General features: G+C 35.3%; 2 protein-coding genes across 2 annotated transcripts; one reads left to right on the top strand and one right to left on the bottom strand.

Moving 5' to 3' along the window:
- On the top strand, positions 1 to 3,500 carry serpinh1b (serpin peptidase inhibitor, clade H (heat shock protein 47), member 1b). The gene is made up of 6 exons (XM_067365510.1): positions 1 to 147; positions 857 to 904; positions 1,404 to 2,017; positions 2,184 to 2,282; positions 2,373 to 2,605; positions 2,693 to 3,500. Exons 3-6 carry the CDS (start codon positions 1,435 to 1,437, stop codon positions 2,993 to 2,995), a joined length of 1,218 nt encoding a protein of 405 aa, XP_067221611.1. The 5' UTR covers positions 1 to 147; positions 857 to 904; positions 1,404 to 1,434; the 3' UTR covers positions 2,996 to 3,500.
- A 3,685-nt stretch (positions 3,501 to 7,185) lies between these two features.
- gucy2f (guanylate cyclase 2F, retinal) lies at positions 7,186 to 17,599 on the bottom strand. Its single transcript, XM_067365085.1, has 18 exons — positions 16,855 to 17,599; positions 15,013 to 15,314; positions 14,571 to 14,925; positions 13,536 to 13,620; positions 13,334 to 13,430; positions 13,119 to 13,247; positions 12,199 to 12,279; positions 11,932 to 12,108; positions 11,635 to 11,791; positions 11,367 to 11,516; positions 11,127 to 11,275; positions 10,084 to 10,247; positions 9,768 to 9,960; positions 9,237 to 9,411; positions 8,967 to 9,065; positions 8,779 to 8,873; positions 7,853 to 7,938; positions 7,186 to 7,270 (listed from the first exon to the last, which is right to left on the bottom strand). Exons 1-18 carry the CDS (start codon positions 17,597 to 17,599, stop codon positions 7,186 to 7,188), a joined length of 3,324 nt encoding a protein of 1,107 aa, XP_067221186.1.
- Between the last annotated feature and the right edge of the window lie 3,266 nt (positions 17,600 to 20,865).

Below are 20,865 nucleotides of genomic sequence, written 5' to 3'. Positions count from 1 at the left end.
TCTAGAAGTTTCTTTCCTGGACTATAAAGGCCTCTGCTTCAAACACTCTGCAGCAAGGCATCCAAGAAAAGAAGAGGAGCACATCTGAGAAAAGAAGAGGAGCACATCCACGAAAAGAAGAGGAAAACATCCAACCAGCTGTCCAAGGTAACTACGTACAAATATTTTTTAGGAATTGCTTATTTTTGCATGTTAAAAAGGCTGCTGCACACAGGGTCAGAGAATACTCTTTTTTTACTCTTCTTACTGCTTTTTTCAGTCTGTTTTGCATTTTTAAAATGTATTTACAGGCAACTTGATCCATAATCAACTAAGGTTGTTGATTATTTAGCTTTTTTCAAAAAAAGGGAAAACTTTTTTTTTATTTACTTTTGTCATCTTATACAAAACTAGTCAAGAACAACAACAAAAACTGATAAAACACCTACAGGTCAGTTTATGCATTGCACAGTTATAGGGTGTGTAATAGTAATAGATTTAAAAAAATATATATGTTTAGTTTCTTTTAGTGATGCAAATTTGTGCAATCTTTTTGTTGTTTTTGTACACTAAACTGTAAAGAGTGATCAAATTTTTCCATTGGGAGTGGTTTTATTCTATCACTCAATCAGTGCTACCCCATGCGGGTCTACTGTGGAAATTCTGATTGGTTGAAAGTTTCTCCCTAAGATCTTCTAGCCAATAAGAAGAGTCTACATGTCTTTCTTTCTCTGTGTGCATGAAGTAGCATCAGACTTCTCAAATTTCTGCTTCGAATCGAACCTTAATTAAGACGAGAAGCAAAGAGTTCAAGTTTTGCATTATAACAAATGTACATATTTATGTAGATTACCCAAATGCACCTCTTGTCTTTCAGAGTGAAAATCGCAATCGTTGACAACTATGAATATGAAAACATATCAAGGTATCCCAGATGATAAAAATCAACATACAAAGAAGAAAAAAATAATAATATAATAATAATAATCAACCATGCTGACTTACATCTTGTGCTTATTAGTGGATAAGGACACATTACATCTTACAACCTACTTTACCCTCAAGTTTTAAATCGCAACATGCAACATAATATATAATATTTAAGTGAAAGTGATTTGGCACATTTCAGAACTTGGGCTCATGTTAAGCCACACATTCCTGTCTGATTAGTCATTGCCTTGCTTTTGTTTAACTGGTTCGACCTAGAAAACATGACCTACAGGCGTAATTTCTGTAGGTTTACCAATTTAGGGTGCATACATTTCAAAAACTTGAATTAAAATACAAAATTATTTCAGACTGATATGATCAAACAATTCACTATGCAGCCTTTTGTTCCTAAAACAAACACATAGACATTTTTTACATTAGCATTGGTGAAGAATTGGTGAATTTGCACTCAGTATCACTTGTCGCCCCTCTAGGCTTTCATTACTACCCAAAAATACAGCAAGCATGTGGGTGTCCAACTTCATTGCTCTGTGCCTTTTGGCTGTGGCCGTGTCTGGTGAGGACAAAAAGCTGAGTACCCATGCAACCTCCATGGCAGACACCAGCGCAAACCTGGCCTTCAATCTCTACCACAATGTCGCCAAAGAAAAGGGACTTGACAACATCCTCATCTCTCCCGTGGTGGTGGCCTCCTCTCTGGGCATGGTAGCCATGGGGGGCAAATCCTCCACTGCGTCCCAGGTCAAGAGCCTATTGAAAGCTGACACCCTGAAAGACGACCATCTGCATACAGGCCTGTCTGAGCTTCTGAGTGAGGTCAGCAACCCTCAGGCCCGCAACGTCACGTGGAAGATCAGCAACAGGCTGTACGGCCCCAGCTCCGTCAGCTTTGCAGAGGACTTCGTCAAGAACAGCAAGAAGCACTACAACTACGAACACTCGAAGATCAACTTCCGTGATAAGAGAAGCGCCATCAACTCCATCAATGAGTGGGCTGCCAAGTCAACTGATGGAAAGCTGCCAGAAATTACCAAGGATGTGAAAAACACAGATGGGGCTATGATCGTCAATGCTATGTTCTTTAAACGTAAGCATTTATGTTAGTGCTTTAAAATTAAGATACTAGTTCCAGGAATGTCCATACAATTATATTTAATTATTGACTTCTTCAGAGAGAGCCAGGCAAAAATAACTTGCCAACACAGTACTGACTATAATATCAACCTAATTTAACCTCGTTTCTGTTTCCACAGCCCACTGGGATGAGAAGTTCCACCACAAGATGGTTGATAACCGTGGTTTCCTGGTTTCCCGCTCTCACACGATCTCTGTTCCGATGATGCATCGCACAGGTAAAAGAAGCAGTTTATCTTGAAGTCTCTTACCCAAAATCTATTATACTTGCTAAAGAACTCAACAGTATTTAATTTGACATTTTGCAGGCATCTACGGCTTCTATGAAGACACAGAAAACAAGCTGTTTGTGGTCAGCATGCCTTTGGCACATAAGAAGTCCAGCATGATTTTCATCATGCCTTACCATGTAGAGCCTCTGGAGAGACTGGAGAAACTGCTCACTCGCCAGCAGCTGGACACCTGGGTCAGCAAACTCGAGGAGAGAGCGGTCGCCATCTCACTGCCTAAAGTTAGCATGGAAGTTAGCCACGACCTTCAGGTAAATCATATTTGCTATATAGTTGGTTGCAAACCACAACTAATGTTATATGCATGATGCATGAGCTTCTTTTTCCTTGCTTTGCAGAAACATCTTGGAGAACTTGGTCTTACCGAGGCCGTGGACAAGTCTAAGGCAGACCTGTCCAATATCTCTGGCAAGAAAGATCTTTACCTCGCCAATGTCTTCCATGCCTCTGCCTTGGAGTGGGACACAGAGGGAAACCCATTTGACACCAGCATTTATGGTAGTGAGAAGATCAGGAACCCCAAGCTCTTCTACGCTGACCATCCCTTCATCTTCCTTGTGAAAGATAACAAGACCAACTCCATCCTTTTTATTGGCAGGCTAGTTCGTCCTAAGGGTGACAAAATGAGAGATGAATTGTAACTTATATACTGATACTTGAATTCTATTTTGTGATGTTTAAAATGTTATTATTATTGTTAATGGTGTGGCTATTACCTCATGTGACTATTCCAATGGATTATCTGTGTTTGTGAACCTGTCAGTACAAAAACATCATTTTAAGGAGATTGGTGGTATACATCAGGAGCAATGCAATGCTATAGGTGAGGAATTAGAACCCCACAAATGTACCCAGAGGTTTGACATCAATTAGTTCATGTGCATAATTCAATCAGACACTATACTTACATTAAGTGTAGTGTCATTGATGTTAAGCTGTAGTATTGTGGTTTTTATGATTGTGCTTGTAGAAGCCCTCTTTATGAGTATGTGAGATCTGTGTAGGGTTTGCCTTATCTTTAATGTTTAAAGGGAAAAGGCAGTCCTATTCAAGTGTTTCTCAAGCACAATTGTAGGTTCTTTGATTTCACTTCCATCAAGAATTCTTGACTCCTGCACTGATGCCTGTCTTCTAAATCCTCCATTTTGTTAGATGTCATGTTTCATTGTCTTTATCATACAGTATCTTTTGAGAGTGTGATTTTTTTTTTTTAAATATTAATTTTCCTTCTGTTTTGTTTTTTTTCAATAAACTGAAATGAATATATATATATTGTCCTAGATTTTTTTTTTTTTTGAGTAACACTTCACATACATAAATATATAAAATAAAAGTCACACTGTCCTGAATGACTAAACATTAATAATGACAGCACATTGTCATTGCTCTGTCATTCCTAGTAGTTTAATCCCAGTCATTCCGCCTGGTTTGATGTGACAGATTCCTCTGTGCTGGAATGTGGAGCTTTAGCTGTGTGTTTATATATAGCACTGAGGTGTTTATATTGTTGTCTCACCTCCTCACCTGTTAAGGGACACAGATTTCCCAGACAGCCTGCTGTCTTTATGGCACCATAAACCCATAAACCACAAAGAGCACATTTGACGTGGGAAATCAGTTATTTCCTTTCACGAGCAGATCCGTCCTGTAGGCTGAATGTGCTAATGTGTGGACGTATACAAAAGAAGGATTAGTGGCTGGAGTGAAGGGTTCTCACGGTGAGATGGGCAATCAGGAGAGGTTAAAGAAATAGCCAAAGCGGAGATTTCGTCAAGATAATGCGTAAACATTGTCATGATAACCCAGAAGACAATGCAAAAATGAAAGCAACCTGTTTAAGGAATATGATTAAAGAGATATCTACTAAATCCTTGCTTTGTGTAGCATACTGTAGGACCACGGTGCAAAACCTTTATAACAGGGCCATCTTGTGGTAAGCAACAAAACTGCACACAAGACGTCATGTTCTCAAACATTTTGTTAGCGCAACCTTTGAGAAATATTTCTCATCAAAATATGATAAACGACAGACGCACAATCAGATTAATAACTATAATATCCAGAAACAACTTCAAACTTTATGTGTCATGGGCTAACACAATTCTTATAGCCTGCCTAAGCCTACTCTTTAAATATGGTTTCATATGTGTGTGTGTGTGTATATATATATATATATATATATATATATATATATATATATATATATATATATATGCTGTCACTGCTTAACATGAGGCTAAAAATGGGCTAATTATCGTTGTCCAATGGTCAATTACTGCACTCAAATACTTGTATAAAGTTATGTAGTCGTTATTTAGTAGTTTGAGGCGTGATTGTGTGTACGTTATTGTGTTGTGGAACAAAACGTGAAAGTTAAAGGTGCTAAAGAGGATGTTTTGTTTTATACATTTTTGCAATATTACTTGAAACTGCCTTTACTAACTGATAAAAGACTATGAGGTGCACTGAAAGTAATAATATTAATATACATCATCTGTGGGGCCTTAAAAACATTGCGTAAACGATTGGCCCTCTGCCTTGTCAATCACTGCCATGACGTTCCTTGTGCGAGACGTGCGCGGCTGCGCGCTCCAGTAACTTTCCACACTCCACAGGCGCTGCATGCAATGTTTTTGTCCGGAGACAGGAGTAACAAGTGCAGATTACGAGTTACCTGCGGTGAGTCCGACATAATGAATCCACTAACACGACACAGTGAATGCCGGTGGTAAACAGTCGTGTTCCAATACTCGTGCACAACTTTTAGGAGGCGTTCCTTTGAAATGAGCTGTGAAGGAGGGGGGCTGTTCTTACGCATGCGCTCATTTCAAAAACTCAGCAAGTCTTTGGATTCTCAGTCGACGAAAAAAATCCTCTGTATCACCTTTAAGCACGTAGCCCACCTTTGATTTATTCATACATCAAAACGCCATTTTATAACCCACAGGAAATACTTGAGGGAAACTGAACGCTCAGAAATGTTCATCATAGCGACAAGAACTTTAATCTGGTGCTTGAAATCAGCAATACTGTAAAACATAGCTAATATCAAACAGTGGCATCAGTGGCCTACGTTTAAGTTAATAAATTTCCTAGTTTCTGCATTTACTTGTGTCACGCGTAGACTACACGTTCCCCCAGGTGTGCGCGCGCACACGGTTCAGAAACCGTGAATATGATGACTCGTCTGTTTGGAAATGGTGGAAGTGATTGTTTACTGAGGCTGTCCCATAGCTGTCATTATAGCCTATATTGCAAGAAGAGACAAAGCAAAATAATTACTTATTCAGCTTAGCATGTTATTGTCTGGACATAAAGAAGTTTATATTTTGCTATCATGAAATTGAATGATTTCTACAGCTATCTTTATCCATACAATTGTTCAGAAAATGTAACAATTATAGACTCTGAAATTCATTATTTATATTGTGAGTGCTTATATACATGTTTAACAAACAATTAAAAAAAAAAAAAAATGCTAGGAGCCTGTTGAGATCTGACTGGCCAAAAGCATTAACTCCCAAAAAAAATGAGACAGTCAGAAAAATGTAACAATGTAACATACCATAAGTTTGATTAACAGAAAATGCAAGTTATCATTTTAAACAGCTTATAAGGCAGTCAATCCCTCTCAGACAAACCCAGCCTACATGTTTAATACAACTTAAACTGCACAGCAACTTAAACATTTCATTTTACACCCAGTACAAGCACATGTGCTTCATCAGAGAGAGAGACAGGACCCTTTATTAAACTGATTAGTCTGCTTTAATATGACAAATAAAAGCAGTTAGGCATTAGTTTTGCTCTGTTTACTAAATGTATGGCAACTAATATGAAGTATCCTGCATAGTATAAATAATTATTTTTGCATAAATTAATAGAACTCACAGAATTATTGCATTTCATTTTGTTAATCAGCATACACACAGTCACATTTCACAATTGTGAAATTTCTGTCACTATAAGCTACTTCACCCTCATGTTGTTCTACACCTGTAAGACCTTTGTTCATCTTTGGAACACAATATAAGCCACAATTTAAATCACTGTAGTCATGTTGACTATATTAACGATGTTTTTACTACTTCTCTGGACCTCGAATGATTGTAATTTCATTGCTTTCTATGAGGGATTAAAAAAACCTCTAGGATTTCATCAAAAATATCTTATTTTGTGTTCCAAAGATGAACAAAGGTCTTAGGGGTGTGGAACGTCACGAGGATGAGTAATTAATAACAGAAATTTCATTTTTGGGTGAACTAACCCTTTAAGAGCAGCCTTGTAATTCCTTGGTATCAACCACCCTCAGTCAATTTGGCTTTTGCATAAACATCACTAGAATATCGCATTTGGTCTTAGCAACAGATGTCCACTAAGCTTCACCAAATCTGATTATGTCACTACATTGTTTTTTGGTTAGAGATGATCAAAGGAAATCAATTAAAGCTCCCCCATGCCAACAGTAACATATGTGTGAAAACAAAAAATGTGAAACCTCTGTAAAAAAAAAAAACATGTACTCGCCTTTGGTATGGGATGCACATGGGACCACTCTGTGGCCAAAACAGAGCAGGTGTGATAGCATTAGACATTGGGAAAGAAACACACTTTCACTGGCTACCTGTTCCTCAGCTGCCATTTAATTAGCTCTGTTGTTTCTGCTGCGCTGGGCAGAGTCGGATTAGACAGACGACAATCAATCCTATTAAAGTAGTCTTTTTGTAAGCTGCAGTGAAACACACATGCTCGTATTGTCCTTTGTGTCTCTCATGCAACTTGTCATGTGTCTTTCCTTCTTCGTCAGTTTTAACATCCTTCCTTGTGCTTCTCAGATTTTGGGCTTGTCCACTTGTCTGTTGGCCTTGCGAAATATTGTCTTGACCTCCTCCGTCACCATTTCTTGCCAGTTATCTCTAAAAGATGAAAATTGATGTAGAAAGTTATAAATGATGACGACAGACAGCATTAATTTTAGGACTTTGTAAGGGATGCATTTCACAACAACTGTAAAAATACACAGCATGCATGAATAAACGGACAAGCAATTAGTCCAGCACAATCAACACCATCATCACGGCACAAACCCACCAGAAGTCAACCTAACCACGACAAATACAGCACAGCATGCAAGGTACTACCTCCTTGCAATTGGTTACAGGTTCATGCCTTTTTCTCAGCTTTCCTTCTCCTGTAAGCCTCAATGTCCTCAGGTCTCAAACCATGGTTGTCTTCCCTGATGCATAAATCCAATTATCCAATCCGTAAATAGTATCCCATTCATAAGTACAAAGAGAATTATTCTAAAGAACAGAAATTAATCTGAAAGTACAGTAATTTATTTGGAAAGAGTAAAATAAAGTGCAATATAATGAAAAGGCCGCACTGCTTTACATATATGTATATATGTTTACAATATTTTAAATGCTAAGCTTATTTAAAATATTGTAAAAATGTTTATATGTAAAATAAATGGTTAAATATGATTAAAATCTTACCCTGGTTTGATCTCTGGTGGTTTTGGCAAAGGATTAGTAAAATTAGATTTTCCAACAAGCCAGTATGTCTCTTCAATGCCTTTTCCCTAAAAAAAATAAATAAAAATAATGTAAATTTTAAAAGTGTTGAGTAAGTTTAATGTTCTTGAAAGCAAGCATTTAAAATATTAATTTTACTATTTAACATTTTAAATTTAAAATTACTTCAGTTTTCAGTGTCACATGTTCCTTCAGAAATCATTCTAATGTGCTGAACTGGTGCACAAGAAAGATTTATTATTATTTTTTCATCAATTTTGAAAACAGTAAAAACTGCATTTATTTGAAATATAAATATTTTGTTAGATTAAAAATGTTTTTACTGTCACTTTTGATCAATTTTGAAAACAGTAAAAAAACTGCATTTATTTTTTAAATACAAATATTTTGTTACATTGAAAATGTTTTTACTGTCACTTCTGATCAATTTTGAAAACAGTAAAAAACTGCATTTATTTGAAATATAAATATTTTGTTAGATTAAAAATGTTTTACTGTCACTTTTGATCAATTTTGAAAACAGTAAAAAACTGCATTTATTTGAAATAGAAATATTTTGTTAGATTGAAAATGTTTTTACTGTCACTTCTGATCAATTTGAAATAGAAATATTTTGTTAGATTAAAAATGTCACTTTTGATCAATTTTGAAAACAGTAAAAAACTGCATTTATTTGAAATAGAAATATTTTGTTAGATTAAAAATGTTTTTACTGTCACTTTTGATCAATTTAATGCATCCTTTCTGAATAAAAATATTAATTTCTTCAAAAGAAAATCAAACTGACCCCATACTTATGGACAGTACAGGGTATGTCCAAAAATAATTTAGTTCAAATATAATTTAATTAATATGATTATTAAAAGAAAGTGTTTGTTTTTTGGTACCTTCAGCTCAGTCTTTCCTCGAACATCTATTTTGTAGCCATCGTTCAGTGAGTGGAGAATCTTCACTGTACTAATGTTAACATGAATTCTGTAAGCTGATGGAAATAATGTTCATTAACAGATCTTCTCATGACAGTACAAGATTAGTATATCACATCTGCAAAGAAAAAATTCTGAATGGAACATACGCAACCCTGTAGATTCCATACGAGAGGCGGTGTTGACTGTGTCTCCAAAAAGGCAGTATCTAGGCATAGTTAGACCCACGACTCCAGCAACACATGGCCCTGGATAGAGAAGAAACATGATAAGATAAAGGATGCAATATTGTGTGGGACAGAACTACATATTTGGACAATGAAATATAATCTGTCAAAAAGATTACATGAGCATTGCAAGAGCTTTTTCATAACATTACCACTAAGCAGATGAAAACAGCTGGAGATTTAGAGGTTAACCTGAGTGAATGCCGATCCGTATCCTGACCGGAACTTCTGGCATGTGCCGCATCTTGAAGGTTCCCACGGAGCTGAGAATGTTCAGGGACATGTTGGCAATCTCGGCTGCATGCTTGTTGCCGTTCCTCTTCGGCAGCCCCGAGGCCACCATGTAGGCATCTCCAATTGTTTCAACCTGTGATGAAGAAGAGTTAAATGTCTTTTCATGGAAATCGATTGCTGTTCGGCATGTTGACCTGGACATATAAGCCATTTTTATTTCAGTTTTAGTTATTTCAGTTTATTTAATTTTATTTCAATTATTTCAGTCAACTTATTTTATTTTAAGCAACAAAAATAGTTTTTTATTGTGTTAGTTTCAGTTATGCCGGGTACACACTGGGCAATTTTCAAAGTCGTCTGATCACTGTTCTTCTTACATTACACGACTGTCTGGGGTACCATTTAGTCAGTTTCGGGTATTTGTCATAGATTTCCACAAAACTGTAATAACATTGTAATAACCCTGTAATAACCCTGATCCAAGCTTACCTTGTAGACATCGTGGCTGCCCAGCACAGCATCAAATAGGCTGTAAAGGTCATTGAGCAGGTCTACAACCTCAATTGGATCACTAAGGGATGAAATGGTAGTGAAGCCTACAATGTCACTGAAGTAGATGGTGACTTGATCAAAGTACTCTGGCTCCACAGAGGCACCGGTTTTCAGAGCTTCTGCCACAGAACTGAATGAAAATTGAAAAGAAGTTTAAACTGAGATAGAAAGAATATTGATCGAGGAACACGTCTTACTTGAGAAAAATCAAATTAAGTATGTGAGAAGTGTGCTGGTGTATGAAAACACTCACGGAGGAAGCATCTCAGCCAGAAGCTTCTCTGTCCTCTGTTTCTCTACCTCCAGCTCTTCTGTTCTTTCCCTGATCAGGTCCTCCAGGTTGGACGAGTACTGCTCCAGCATCCGCAACATGGAGTCGATAATATTGGTCTTTTTGCCCTTGTTGATGAGCTTGAACTGAGGGCAGAAAATAAAAAAGTGTTATGAGTGAATATTTGTGAGTGAAAAAAATCATTAGATGTAATATAGTTGTTTTTTAGACCTATGGGAAGAAACATTAATGAAAGTGTGTTTATTTGTAATGCTCATGAAAATTGTACACAGTGCTATCCGGTGAGATGCATGTTGTCATATTAGAAATAAAATATACCATTCAAAGGTTTGGGGCTTGAAAGATTTTTATTTTTTTATTTTTTTTTCAAAACGTTTTTGAAAGAAGTCTCTTATGCTCACCAAGATTTTATTTAATCAAAAATAGAGTAAAAATTTTATTATAATTTAAAGTAACTGTTTTCTTTTTTTAAATTCCTGTGATGCAAAGCTGAACTTTGAGCATCATTATTCCAGTCTTCAGTGTCAAATGATCCTTTAGAAATAGTATGCTTATTTGGTGCTTTTGTTTTTGTTGAAACCTGTGAAACCTTTTTTCAGGATTTTTTGTTTTTTTTGGATGAATGAAATAGAAATCTTTTGTACTGTAACATTACAAATGTCTTTGCTGTCACTTTTGATTAATTTAATGCATCCTTATGGACCCCAAACTTTTAAAATATAGTGTTTTTGAAATGTACAAAATATTAAACATAGAAAACAACAAAAAAATATGAATTATTATTATAAAAAATAATAATAAAATAACATAAAACAACTGTAAAATGTACATAATGAAATATACTAAATATACAAGCAATTAAATACAATAAAATAATAAATTAAAACAAAAAGGCTGGCACAATATACTGTAGAATCCTTATACAAAGTAAGCAAGCATTTTAAAATCTAAGTTCCTTAGATCCTAAGCTTGTTACTTTGTTTGCCAATGCACTCAAAGCTCACCTGATCAAAGATCTGATCAAAAGGAGGCCTTCTATCAGGCTGTTCACTCCAGCACTGCTTCATTAACTGGATACATTCCAGTGGAGCTTGATCTGGAGCTACAGTGGGCCTGCACATAGGCGGAGGTTTCTTCACCTTCCTTATTATCTCTGTTGATACAATAAACATGTCACTGTCCTGTTAGTCACTGTCCATTGCCACTGTCCTAACTAGATTAAGTACAGTTCATTTACAACCAACCTTCAGGAGACAAGCCGAGCATACAGTACGGTGCTCCTCTTACGACTACTTCTTGAAGTATAATCGCAAAGCTGTACACATCTCCTTTATAAGTGCCTTTCCGTGGACTTTCAGGATCTCTGAGAAATTCAGGAGCTGTCCAGAATAGATCTGAAAGACAATTAATTGCTTTAGTATGTCTTTTTTATATATATCAGGGAATTAGATGGAATAAAAGTAAGAATTGCATTGTAAATAAGTCAGATTTTTAAAAAATAAATACCCATACCCTCTGGAGGTGGGGTCTCCTTTGGAGCTTTCTGGGTCTCAAGAATCTCATTGTAACCATAATCAGTGATCTTTAAGACAAAACGTCCATCAACTACGCAATTACGAGACTTCAGGCGCCCGTGAGGAAATTCCCTGTGGTGAAGATATTTCATGCCCTATTGGATGGGTAACAGAAACCATCAGATTATAATGCTGACAAAGACAACGATATTATATAGAGTGCAGAATGGATTTGAAAATGATCTGGAGATTTTTAAAAGTTTACAATAATATTCATCATAACATTCAAAAGTACCTTGATGAGATCCAACAATAAGGAGGATTTAAACATCCAGTCCAGTTTGACATCTTCATTTCGAAGGAGGTCATGTAGACTCCCCCGAGAACAGTGTTCAGTGACGATGGCAAACATGTCACAATCAGTGAAGAACCCCAAAAACGGATTGACGTTTTCATTCCGTAGGTCCTTCATCTGGGAATTATAAATGTGATAGGAACCGTCACACAAAAAACAAGCACATACCAAACTGTTATTTTTAAATTAAAGGTTTAGAGCCCATACCTTGGTGAAAAACTTAGTGGTGCTCTGTTTAACCTCCTTGAAATGTCCCTCCTTAAACTTTTTTAGCCACACCCAGTCGCCCTGCAAAGATAAAACAACTCACATTTAACATTTGACAGACACTTTTATCCACTGCGACTTACATTGCATTTAAAGTGATAGTTCACCAAAAAATGAAGAATTCTGTCACTTGGGACCAACGAGTATGAGCTGAAGAAAGTGCATCCATCTATCATAAACATACTCCTCACTTAATAAAGGCCTTCTGAAGTGAAATGATGCACATATATATATTTTTATACCATATTTAACAAGTTATGAAGTAAAATATCTAGCTTCTGCCAGACTGCCTTCCATATTCAATGTGCGAAGAAAGTGTAAAACTTTTGCAGTTCAAAAAGCTCCCAATTCAACTAACGGAAAAAGTGCAAGTGACGCCAGTTTAGACTTTCTTTGTAACTTGAATACGGAAGGCGATCTGGCAAAAGCTAGATATTTTACTTCATAACTTGTTAAATATTGATTTTGTTTTAAATATATGTATCGCTTCGCTTCAGAAGACCTTTATTAACCCCCCGGAGCCATGTGGAGTATGTTTATGATGTATGGATGTGGATGGAGACACTTTCTTCAGCTCATACTTGTTGGTATCGCTCACTGCCATTATAAAGCTCGGATGCGTCAGGATATTTATTAATATTTCTCTGATTGTGTTCATCAGAAAGAAGAGTCATATTCACCTAGGATGGCTTGAGGGTGAGTAAAGCTTGGGGTAATTTTCATTCGAAAGTGAACTATTCCTTGAACATTTAATCATTTCTTGCTTTAGTCTTTACTGCTTTAGCTACAGGAAAGTTAAAAATTGGGTCAAGTTATAAAGGTGTGTTCAATAAATAAAATGAAATGACACATGAAGTCACCTCATAGACAGCCACGTTTGAATTTTCATGTGTAGCCGTTGCCATGCTATTCACAGAGCGGGACAGATCACCTGTGCTCTTCTCCTCAAGGTAACTTCTTGAATCCTCAAGATCCTCAAGGGTGATTTTCTGTGAGCAAAGAGTACATATTAAATGTAAAAAATATAGTATAACATTTTCAATTTAAGGAAAGCAGCAGGTAAGGTGACGCATACCCTCTTGCTCAGCTGCGGGTTGATGAAGGTCAGGTCCTCAAGCGTAAGCAGGATTCTGTTGGGCCCTTTAATCAGCTGGATTTGTTGGATTCGCCTCCTACAAAGATCAGACAAGATCAGGCACAACTTCTTGTACCTTCTATATATATTCATAAAATTATATAAATAATAGGTTCTATCAAAACCACCAAAGCAAATTTACCTTATGAAGAGAGTTAGGCCAATACTACCAAGAACTATAACGAAGACAATGACAAACGCTATGATGACGTATATTATTTCCACACCTAAAACACAAAAGAATGAATTAGCTGACAAACACATTGCATATAAGTTACAAATTATATACTATTTAAAATGCTATTCATCAGTTAACAGCGGTCATATAAAAACAACAATGTAACTGATTACAAGTAAAAAGGAGACTGTTTAATTTTAATTATTAATTACTCCTTAAAATTATTTGGCTTTGAATAATAATAATAATAATAATAATAATAACATTGATATTTCCTAAACAATATTGAGCATAAAAATACCAGTTTCCTGTTTAAAAACACTTAAATATAGCTGCTAATTTAACTATAATTTAATTCTAAAAATTTAAAATAATTTAATTTCTTAAAATTATTTGACTTTGAATAATAATATCAATGTTTAATATTGATAATTTGCACAAAAAAAACACAATATTTTTAGCATAAAATACTAAATATTTCTTGAAATTATTTGACTTTGAATAATAATATCAATGTTTAATATTGATAATTTGCACAAAAAAAACAATATTTTTAGCATAAAATACTAAATATTTCTTGAAATTATTTGACTTTGAATAATAATATCAATGTTTAATATTGATAATTTACAAAAAAACAATATTTCTAGCATAAAATACTAAATATTTCTTAAATTTATTTGACTTTGAATAATAATATCAATGTTTAATATTATAATTTGCAAAACATTTGTTAATATTATTTGACTTTGAATAATAATAATAATAATAGTTTTTAATATTGATCATTCACCCAAAATATTGAGCATAAAAATGACAATTAAAAAGCTTTATACACAACAGCTGTGACTATGACAACATATACACATATATACAAGTTGAGAGAAATGTGTGTGACTTCTAAGCTGAAATAAAACACCTTTAAAAGTCAAATATCTGTTTCTAGTTCAAAAGAAAAACTGTGCAAAATGTGTAGAATTCTGTGTGTGTCTGTTGTACCTCCTGTGCAGATGGCATTAGGGTCAAACCAGCAGCTGGAGTCTGATGGTGGAGGTGAACCTGCAGGGAAATTTATGGACTTGCCAGCAAACAGCACCATGTCCAAAGTCATGTCTACTTGAAAACAACGATACAGTTGAGTTCCCCAACCATCAGTGTCCAAGATCACATATTTGGTCTGCCCACTCCCTTGGGCGTCTGTGCGGATGTTCTGGTTGAACCCGGAAAATGTGACGTTCCTCGTGAAGAAGGCCAGGTTGGACCCGGAGAACCACTTGCCTGCTCTTCTGGCATTGTGCATGGACTTCGCAAAGAGGTACAAGCTGTTGTAGATTGTACCAAAGAGCGGAGATACCTGAAATGTAGCAGGATGTTTTAATCAAACGTTTCATTTGAGTGTACAAATAAGATTCATAAATGTGTCAAAGTGCACCGTCCACACCTGCTCTGGCTCTTGTGACACTATCAGTTCTCCAAGTCGTTTGGCCATATCGAACGCTTCGTTGAATGACATCAGTTCAGACTCCACAGTGATGGTGAGCACAGCGTCATAGGCTTTGCGCAGTTTGGTGTTGTTTTGCAGAGGGAAGTAGGTTGTGTTGGAGTAGGGCAGGCTGTACAGGAGCGTGTCATACGGTATAAACACATATTGACCATTTGTCAATCCCATGTCATAGGCCTTCATCAGGAAAGAAGTTTGTTGCTCTCCTCCAATGAGCGTTGAATGCATGCACATAATAATGACTGAAACACACATAAAAATTTAATAAATTGATTTGAATTTTAAAAGCAATTAGGATTCATATACAGTCTAAACAGTAGGTTGTATCTTATCATAAAAATACCTTATTTAAATTAGTATAAATAAATGCATATATTTGTTGTTTGTTTTGTTTTTTGTTGAAGATATACCTCTTTCTGACCATTCTATCAAAATAAAGTGAAAGTGATGAAAGACGAAGTCATCCGCTTAATCATAACATATAGGGGCTAGTTGTCATATGAGCTGTATTTCATTACCTATAGGATTTTGAGTAAAAAGTCCAATTACAACTATGCTTGTTTTTTTGGGGGTTTTTTTGTAAGCAGTCATTTGTATGTTGGTTTCAATCAAAAAAAAAATACAGTATATATATTTGCTCCAATTATACGTACAAATGCATAAAGTAGACAATAAAACTATATATATATATATATATATATATATATATATATATATATATATATATATATATATATATATATATATATATATATATATACAGTGCTGGGTAGTAACTGATTACATGCAATCTGGATTACATAATCAGATTTCAAATAATAAGTACTTGTAATCAGATTACATTACATTTTAAAATACTTGTAATCAGACTACAGTTACTTTTTATTGATTACATGATTACATATTATTCGCACAATGGCATTAATTTTTTCATATTTTATTGATTCTCCCTACTATTTCTAAACAATGCCTACTTTTTATATTCGTTCAAATGGTTTTCCACGTTTGTGGAATTACACAGACCAGCCAATAGTAATGAACCGATCTATCACTGAAAACTGAGACCCTCATAGCATTACTGAAATCATTCTTACATTCTTATTATCACTCAGTGAGTCATTTAACCATGTATTACTGTTTCTGGAAGGCTTTTGTCTTTCAAACACATTAAAATGTATAAATTTCATGTCATTTCATATTTACATGCAATGCAGGGGTTCCCCAACTTTTTTGTCAGCTGAATGTCTTTGGCCTAATATATTTACTTGAAGTACACCCTTAGATTTTAAGTTAATAAGTTAGGTAAAAATGAAAATTAAGTCAATAAAAATAATGGTTAATGGTCACATGACATGCAGGTAAACAAATATTTCATCTTTTTTATCAAGCATTTTGTTTGGATTGTTTTTATTTATTGTTTTATGATTTCATTAATAGCTTTTCAGTAAACTCACAACCCCCCTGCAGTTTCATCACAAGCCCCAGTGTGGGAAACCCTAATGTAATGTAATATTTAATGCACTTCATGTTATTGATAGCAAAGAATGAAATATATTTTCTTTCTCTTTGTATTTTTATATCAATAAGGTACACAATTATTGTATTCAAAGGTCAAAAGTAAGTAATAGTAGTCAGATTACATTACCTTAAGTAATGTAATGGATTACTGCAATTTTTGTCATGTAATTTGGAATCAGTAACTAGTTACAATTTGTAAGTAATCTACCCAGCACTATATATATATATATATATAATATATATATTGTTTCCAAAACACTTTACCTTTTATCCTCCCTGCGTTTTGAATGCTCATCAACGTGTTCTCCAACATAGTGTCATTATTCCCCATGGACGCAACGATGCCAACAGGAAGGCCCTGGTTTCTGAGAGCACTAGCCAATTTGGCAGCCGTGTCAATCCATATATCCTCATTAGAAGACACGATGGCTATGTTAGCCCAGCTGAAATACCTAAGCACGTTAAAAAGCACTCGCGTCGGAGATGGTAAAGTTCGGGCAAATGTTGGGTAGCCCTGGACCCGGTCTAACTCATAGTTGATGCATGCCCATGAAAATATAGACTTGTCCCAATTCTTGCCCAAGAGTGAAGCAGCATTGCAGTATCCTGGATTTGTAGGGCCTAAAAATACATCAACTATGTTTTCATATTGTACAAACGAGGTCAATGCTTTTGATGTCTCGCAAGCTTCTTGAAGGATGACAAAGTCCATTGTACAGCCCAGGTCTAAACTAAAATCCTCGTTTATGCGGCTAACAGCCAGTCTGGACGCAATGGCAGGAAGTGCTTTTGAGTAATAAGGGTCACAGTTCCAAGGCCCCAGGACTCCTACTTTGAAAATCAGGCATTGGACACAGCATGGGAATGTCAACACACCAAGAATGATCCATAGTGTAATGCTGTAAAATGGAAGCGTCGAGAGGCTGTGTCTGCTCCTGAGGATGGGGCAGCAGGGGTAACTGGATAACTCCCATAAAGCACCTCCAAATGGGAGGTGAATATGTTGCATTGTCCTCCTTTAAAGCCGTTATGAGAGATGGACGTCACAAAGAGACACCTGGAAAACAGCAGATTAGATATGAACTGAAGTCATGGCACACTTTTAGCATTATTTTTAAGGCCAAACATTCAATTATACGGTCAAACCAAAAAATATTCGGACATTTTTTATATATTTTTACTAGTGGGTGCAGGACACTATAGTTCCTTTATGTAACCGAGGATAGCAAAATAAAGTAAACTGTGACATATTATACCCCAAAATTGAGATTAGATAGATAGATAGATAGATAGATAGATAGATAGATAGATAGATAGATAGATAGATAGATAGATAGATAGATAGATAGATAGATAGATAGATAGATAGATATGGACTTATCTGTTATAGATAGTATGTTTTCTACACAACGTAAACATTTCAACTCACTAAAATTATTGAAAAATTGAGTTAAAGGTTTTTGTTTAATTTGAATAAAATCAAAGCCACATTTACCACCTGAAGTGACAAGTTCATTTGTCCACTTTAAATGCAATTACTGATGAAGAAAATCGAGTTTAAACTCTAAACATTTAGAACATAGTAGTATGTGTTTTCGACAAGGAATGTTGATTTAACCTAAAAACACGTTTTACATAGTATTATATTATCTTCGATTATTATTTTATTGCTTTTTTCAATCTAGCTTCATACACTAGAAATACACAAAAAAAAAAATCCTAGCATACTTATATTTATGCAAGTGCACAAACTGAAACACATTACTTGGTAAAATAAAATTTAGAAATTGAACTTACCATTATTCATATGGGCCTCTTGATGCACGAAAATATTTCCAAAAAGTTTTACCTTCCTCTTCCAGTGGTTTATTTCATATGGTAGATTTATATCCTTCATAGAGTTACAAGGTCATCTTTCACGACGGTTTTCCAGCATCAGTCGTTCCGTGGGCATAAATAAATGTGAGTAGATCTCAGCTCACAAACAACAGTTTGCTGAAGCTCGTCAGAGGCGTTGGGAGATTCAACTTAAGCACCCTGGAGAGCTGCTTAATGCCTGCAGTCATCAATAAAAGTGTTTTCCTGCACCTTCACAATTCACACCTAACTTTCAGTAACATTTTCCAGCTTCACTGTTATTGCTGTACAAAAATGTTCGATGGTTTTGTCGATTTGGACTAACTTATTTACCTTAGCTTCGTTATATCGCAGGTTATTGTAATCCTTAACGATTTTAAAAAACAACAAATACATTTTATAGTATAAAATAAAATAAAAGGCGATAAACGTTTCAAATAAATCTCCTTGAAAATATCAAGAGGCCTAGATGTTTCTCTATTCAATGAAAGTCCTTTGAAAGTGACCCGCGGATGAATCTAATCCATACTTGGTCAGGGACAAAATAAGAGGATTGCAGACATACGTTAACGCTTCAGACCCACCTTTACTGACTGAGCTTGACATGAAATCAATTAGTTACTTTTTTAAAACAAATTGAGGACAAATAAAATATTGTTAATGCACATAATGGCGTACAGCCATCACAAGCGTTAAAGACATTATAAAGACATTAAGACGAAGACATTTTAATGCGCCAAGAAGAATTAAATGCACTGAACCAATCATATAACGCCTTACTACTAAGTGATTTTTAACAACATAAGTTTAATTTTATATATTATTTTTTTTTATGTTGGTGATAAAAGGAAGACATTGTCTCAAAACTTATGTAAGTGTAAAGATTTTTGAAATTATGTGAATAACAACAAACAAATGCTAATGCTAATTGTATAGGCCTATTTCAAAACAGTAAAATATGTTCAAATAAGTTTTCAAAAATGTTTTATTATTAAGAACATGTCTTATATTATTTATGAATACCATAACGATGAATAAGTTTGCTTAGGGTTACTCTTTTGACCTGAACTCGAGTCTAAATAGGTCCTCTCCATTTTTATTTTTTTTTTTTGTGATCACATGACAACGATTTGCCTGATTTTGCAGACAAAAGCTTCAAATATTCATATTATGAAACACCTTCACTTCTCATTTTTTAAAGAAACAAACATAACACTTTATGCCAAACTACTATATCTTTGTTCAAGAGTTACAATCTCCAGACACTTAAAGCTACACAAACACACCAAAATAACTTTATAAATAGTATATTTTTACATTTTAAGCTCTCATCTTTCTTATTTAAGGTTCATATTTAAGGCAAGGTCTCATTTCCACCTCGCCATGGAGACCCCGTGGCGCACAAGCGTTTATGCAGTGTAATTAAGCATTTGTTTGGTGTAGTTGTGATAGGCCCCCTTCAATTGAATTTGCACAAGGTGTATTGGGTATAATTAAATTTAACGAAGGGCGCTCCCTTGGATGATCCCTAGAGTTCTCTTAAATTTGCCTGCGTCAGTTAAACCTCGTGTTTTGAGAACACGTCTGAGGTCTCTCTGAGCTCATTTAGACTATTAGCACAATGTTTATGGTTTACAGAGCCCTGGTAAAGATAAACATTTATGGAACAAAAGCTGTTTTACTGTGTGATCAGTATCAAATCTTCATTGTTTCACATAGGAGAAACATTTGCTGTGCAACGTTGCATTTAGTCTTGACTTTCTGATTGATCATGTGACTTTTGGGATTTCTGATTTGCTTGAGGAGCTTAATGCACCTGGGCATCAATGTAGGCCTGTGTATGTTTGCCTTCAGGATACTGTAGAGATTTTCTGGTGATTTGTGCAGTGAGAGTGAGAGAGGGAAAGGAAGGAGGGTGACAGAGATGTGCTGACCCTTATCCAATAAGCCTCTGAGCTTCTTAAAAGTTGCACCTTGACACCTCTGCCCTACAACTAGAAACAGAGGATGCAAACTCAGCAACCACAACCCAAAGCACTTACAGGTAATAATACAGCAGTCTGCTGCACGCATCTAAAGGAAACAAACCAAAGGGTCTTGGCCTTTAAAACATTTACTGGGTTTGTATTGATATATCTGTATAGATTTTAGTAGGGCTGGCTAGGTTGACATAATTAATTAACTAACCACTATTGAAGATGCATTTCATATACTACTTTCTTTCTAATGTTTTTGTTACAATTTATAATATTTGTGAATATAACTAAAATGACTGTTTTACTTTCATTGAAATGGGGGCCTCTGAAAGTCGATAGTTTTTGTTTTATTGTACTGCCATCTAGTGGGTGAAAAAGAATTATGATTGTAAGCTTGATTGTAAGTTAAAAGTTAAAACTTTACTACAGTTCCTGTTCCTCT

This window comes from Chanodichthys erythropterus, chromosome 17 (assembly GCF_024489055.1).
Source record: "Chanodichthys erythropterus isolate Z2021 chromosome 17, ASM2448905v1, whole genome shotgun sequence".
In the NCBI taxonomy this organism is placed as follows: domain Eukaryota; kingdom Metazoa; phylum Chordata; class Actinopteri; order Cypriniformes; family Xenocyprididae; genus Chanodichthys; species Chanodichthys erythropterus.
This window is presented reverse-complemented; position numbering and strand designations above follow the sequence as displayed.

Bases quoted from the DNA above. Each gene is read 5' to 3' on its own strand.
- gucy2f (XM_067365085.1), bottom strand. From the start codon at position 17,599: ATGCAACATATTCACCTCCCATTTGGAGGTGCTTTATGGGAGTTATCC. The intron at 8,874-8,966 runs GTATGTTCCATT...TATTTCCATCAG, and splicing joins TATGGAATCTACAGGGTTGC to CTTACAGAATTCATGTTAAC. The intron at 7,271-7,852 runs GTAAGATTTTAA...TTCATCTTTTAG, and splicing joins CCACCAGAGATCAAACCAGG to AGATAACTGGCAAGAAATGG.
- serpinh1b (XM_067365510.1), top strand. From the start codon at position 1,435: ATGTGGGTGTCCAACTTCATTGCTCTGTGCCTTTTGGCTGTGGCCGTG. The intron at 2,018-2,183 runs GTAAGCATTTAT...CTGTTTCCACAG, and splicing joins CAATGCTATGTTCTTTAAAC to CCCACTGGGATGAGAAGTTC. The intron at 2,606-2,692 runs GTAAATCATATT...CTTGCTTTGCAG, and splicing joins AAGTTAGCCACGACCTTCAG to AAACATCTTGGAGAACTTGG.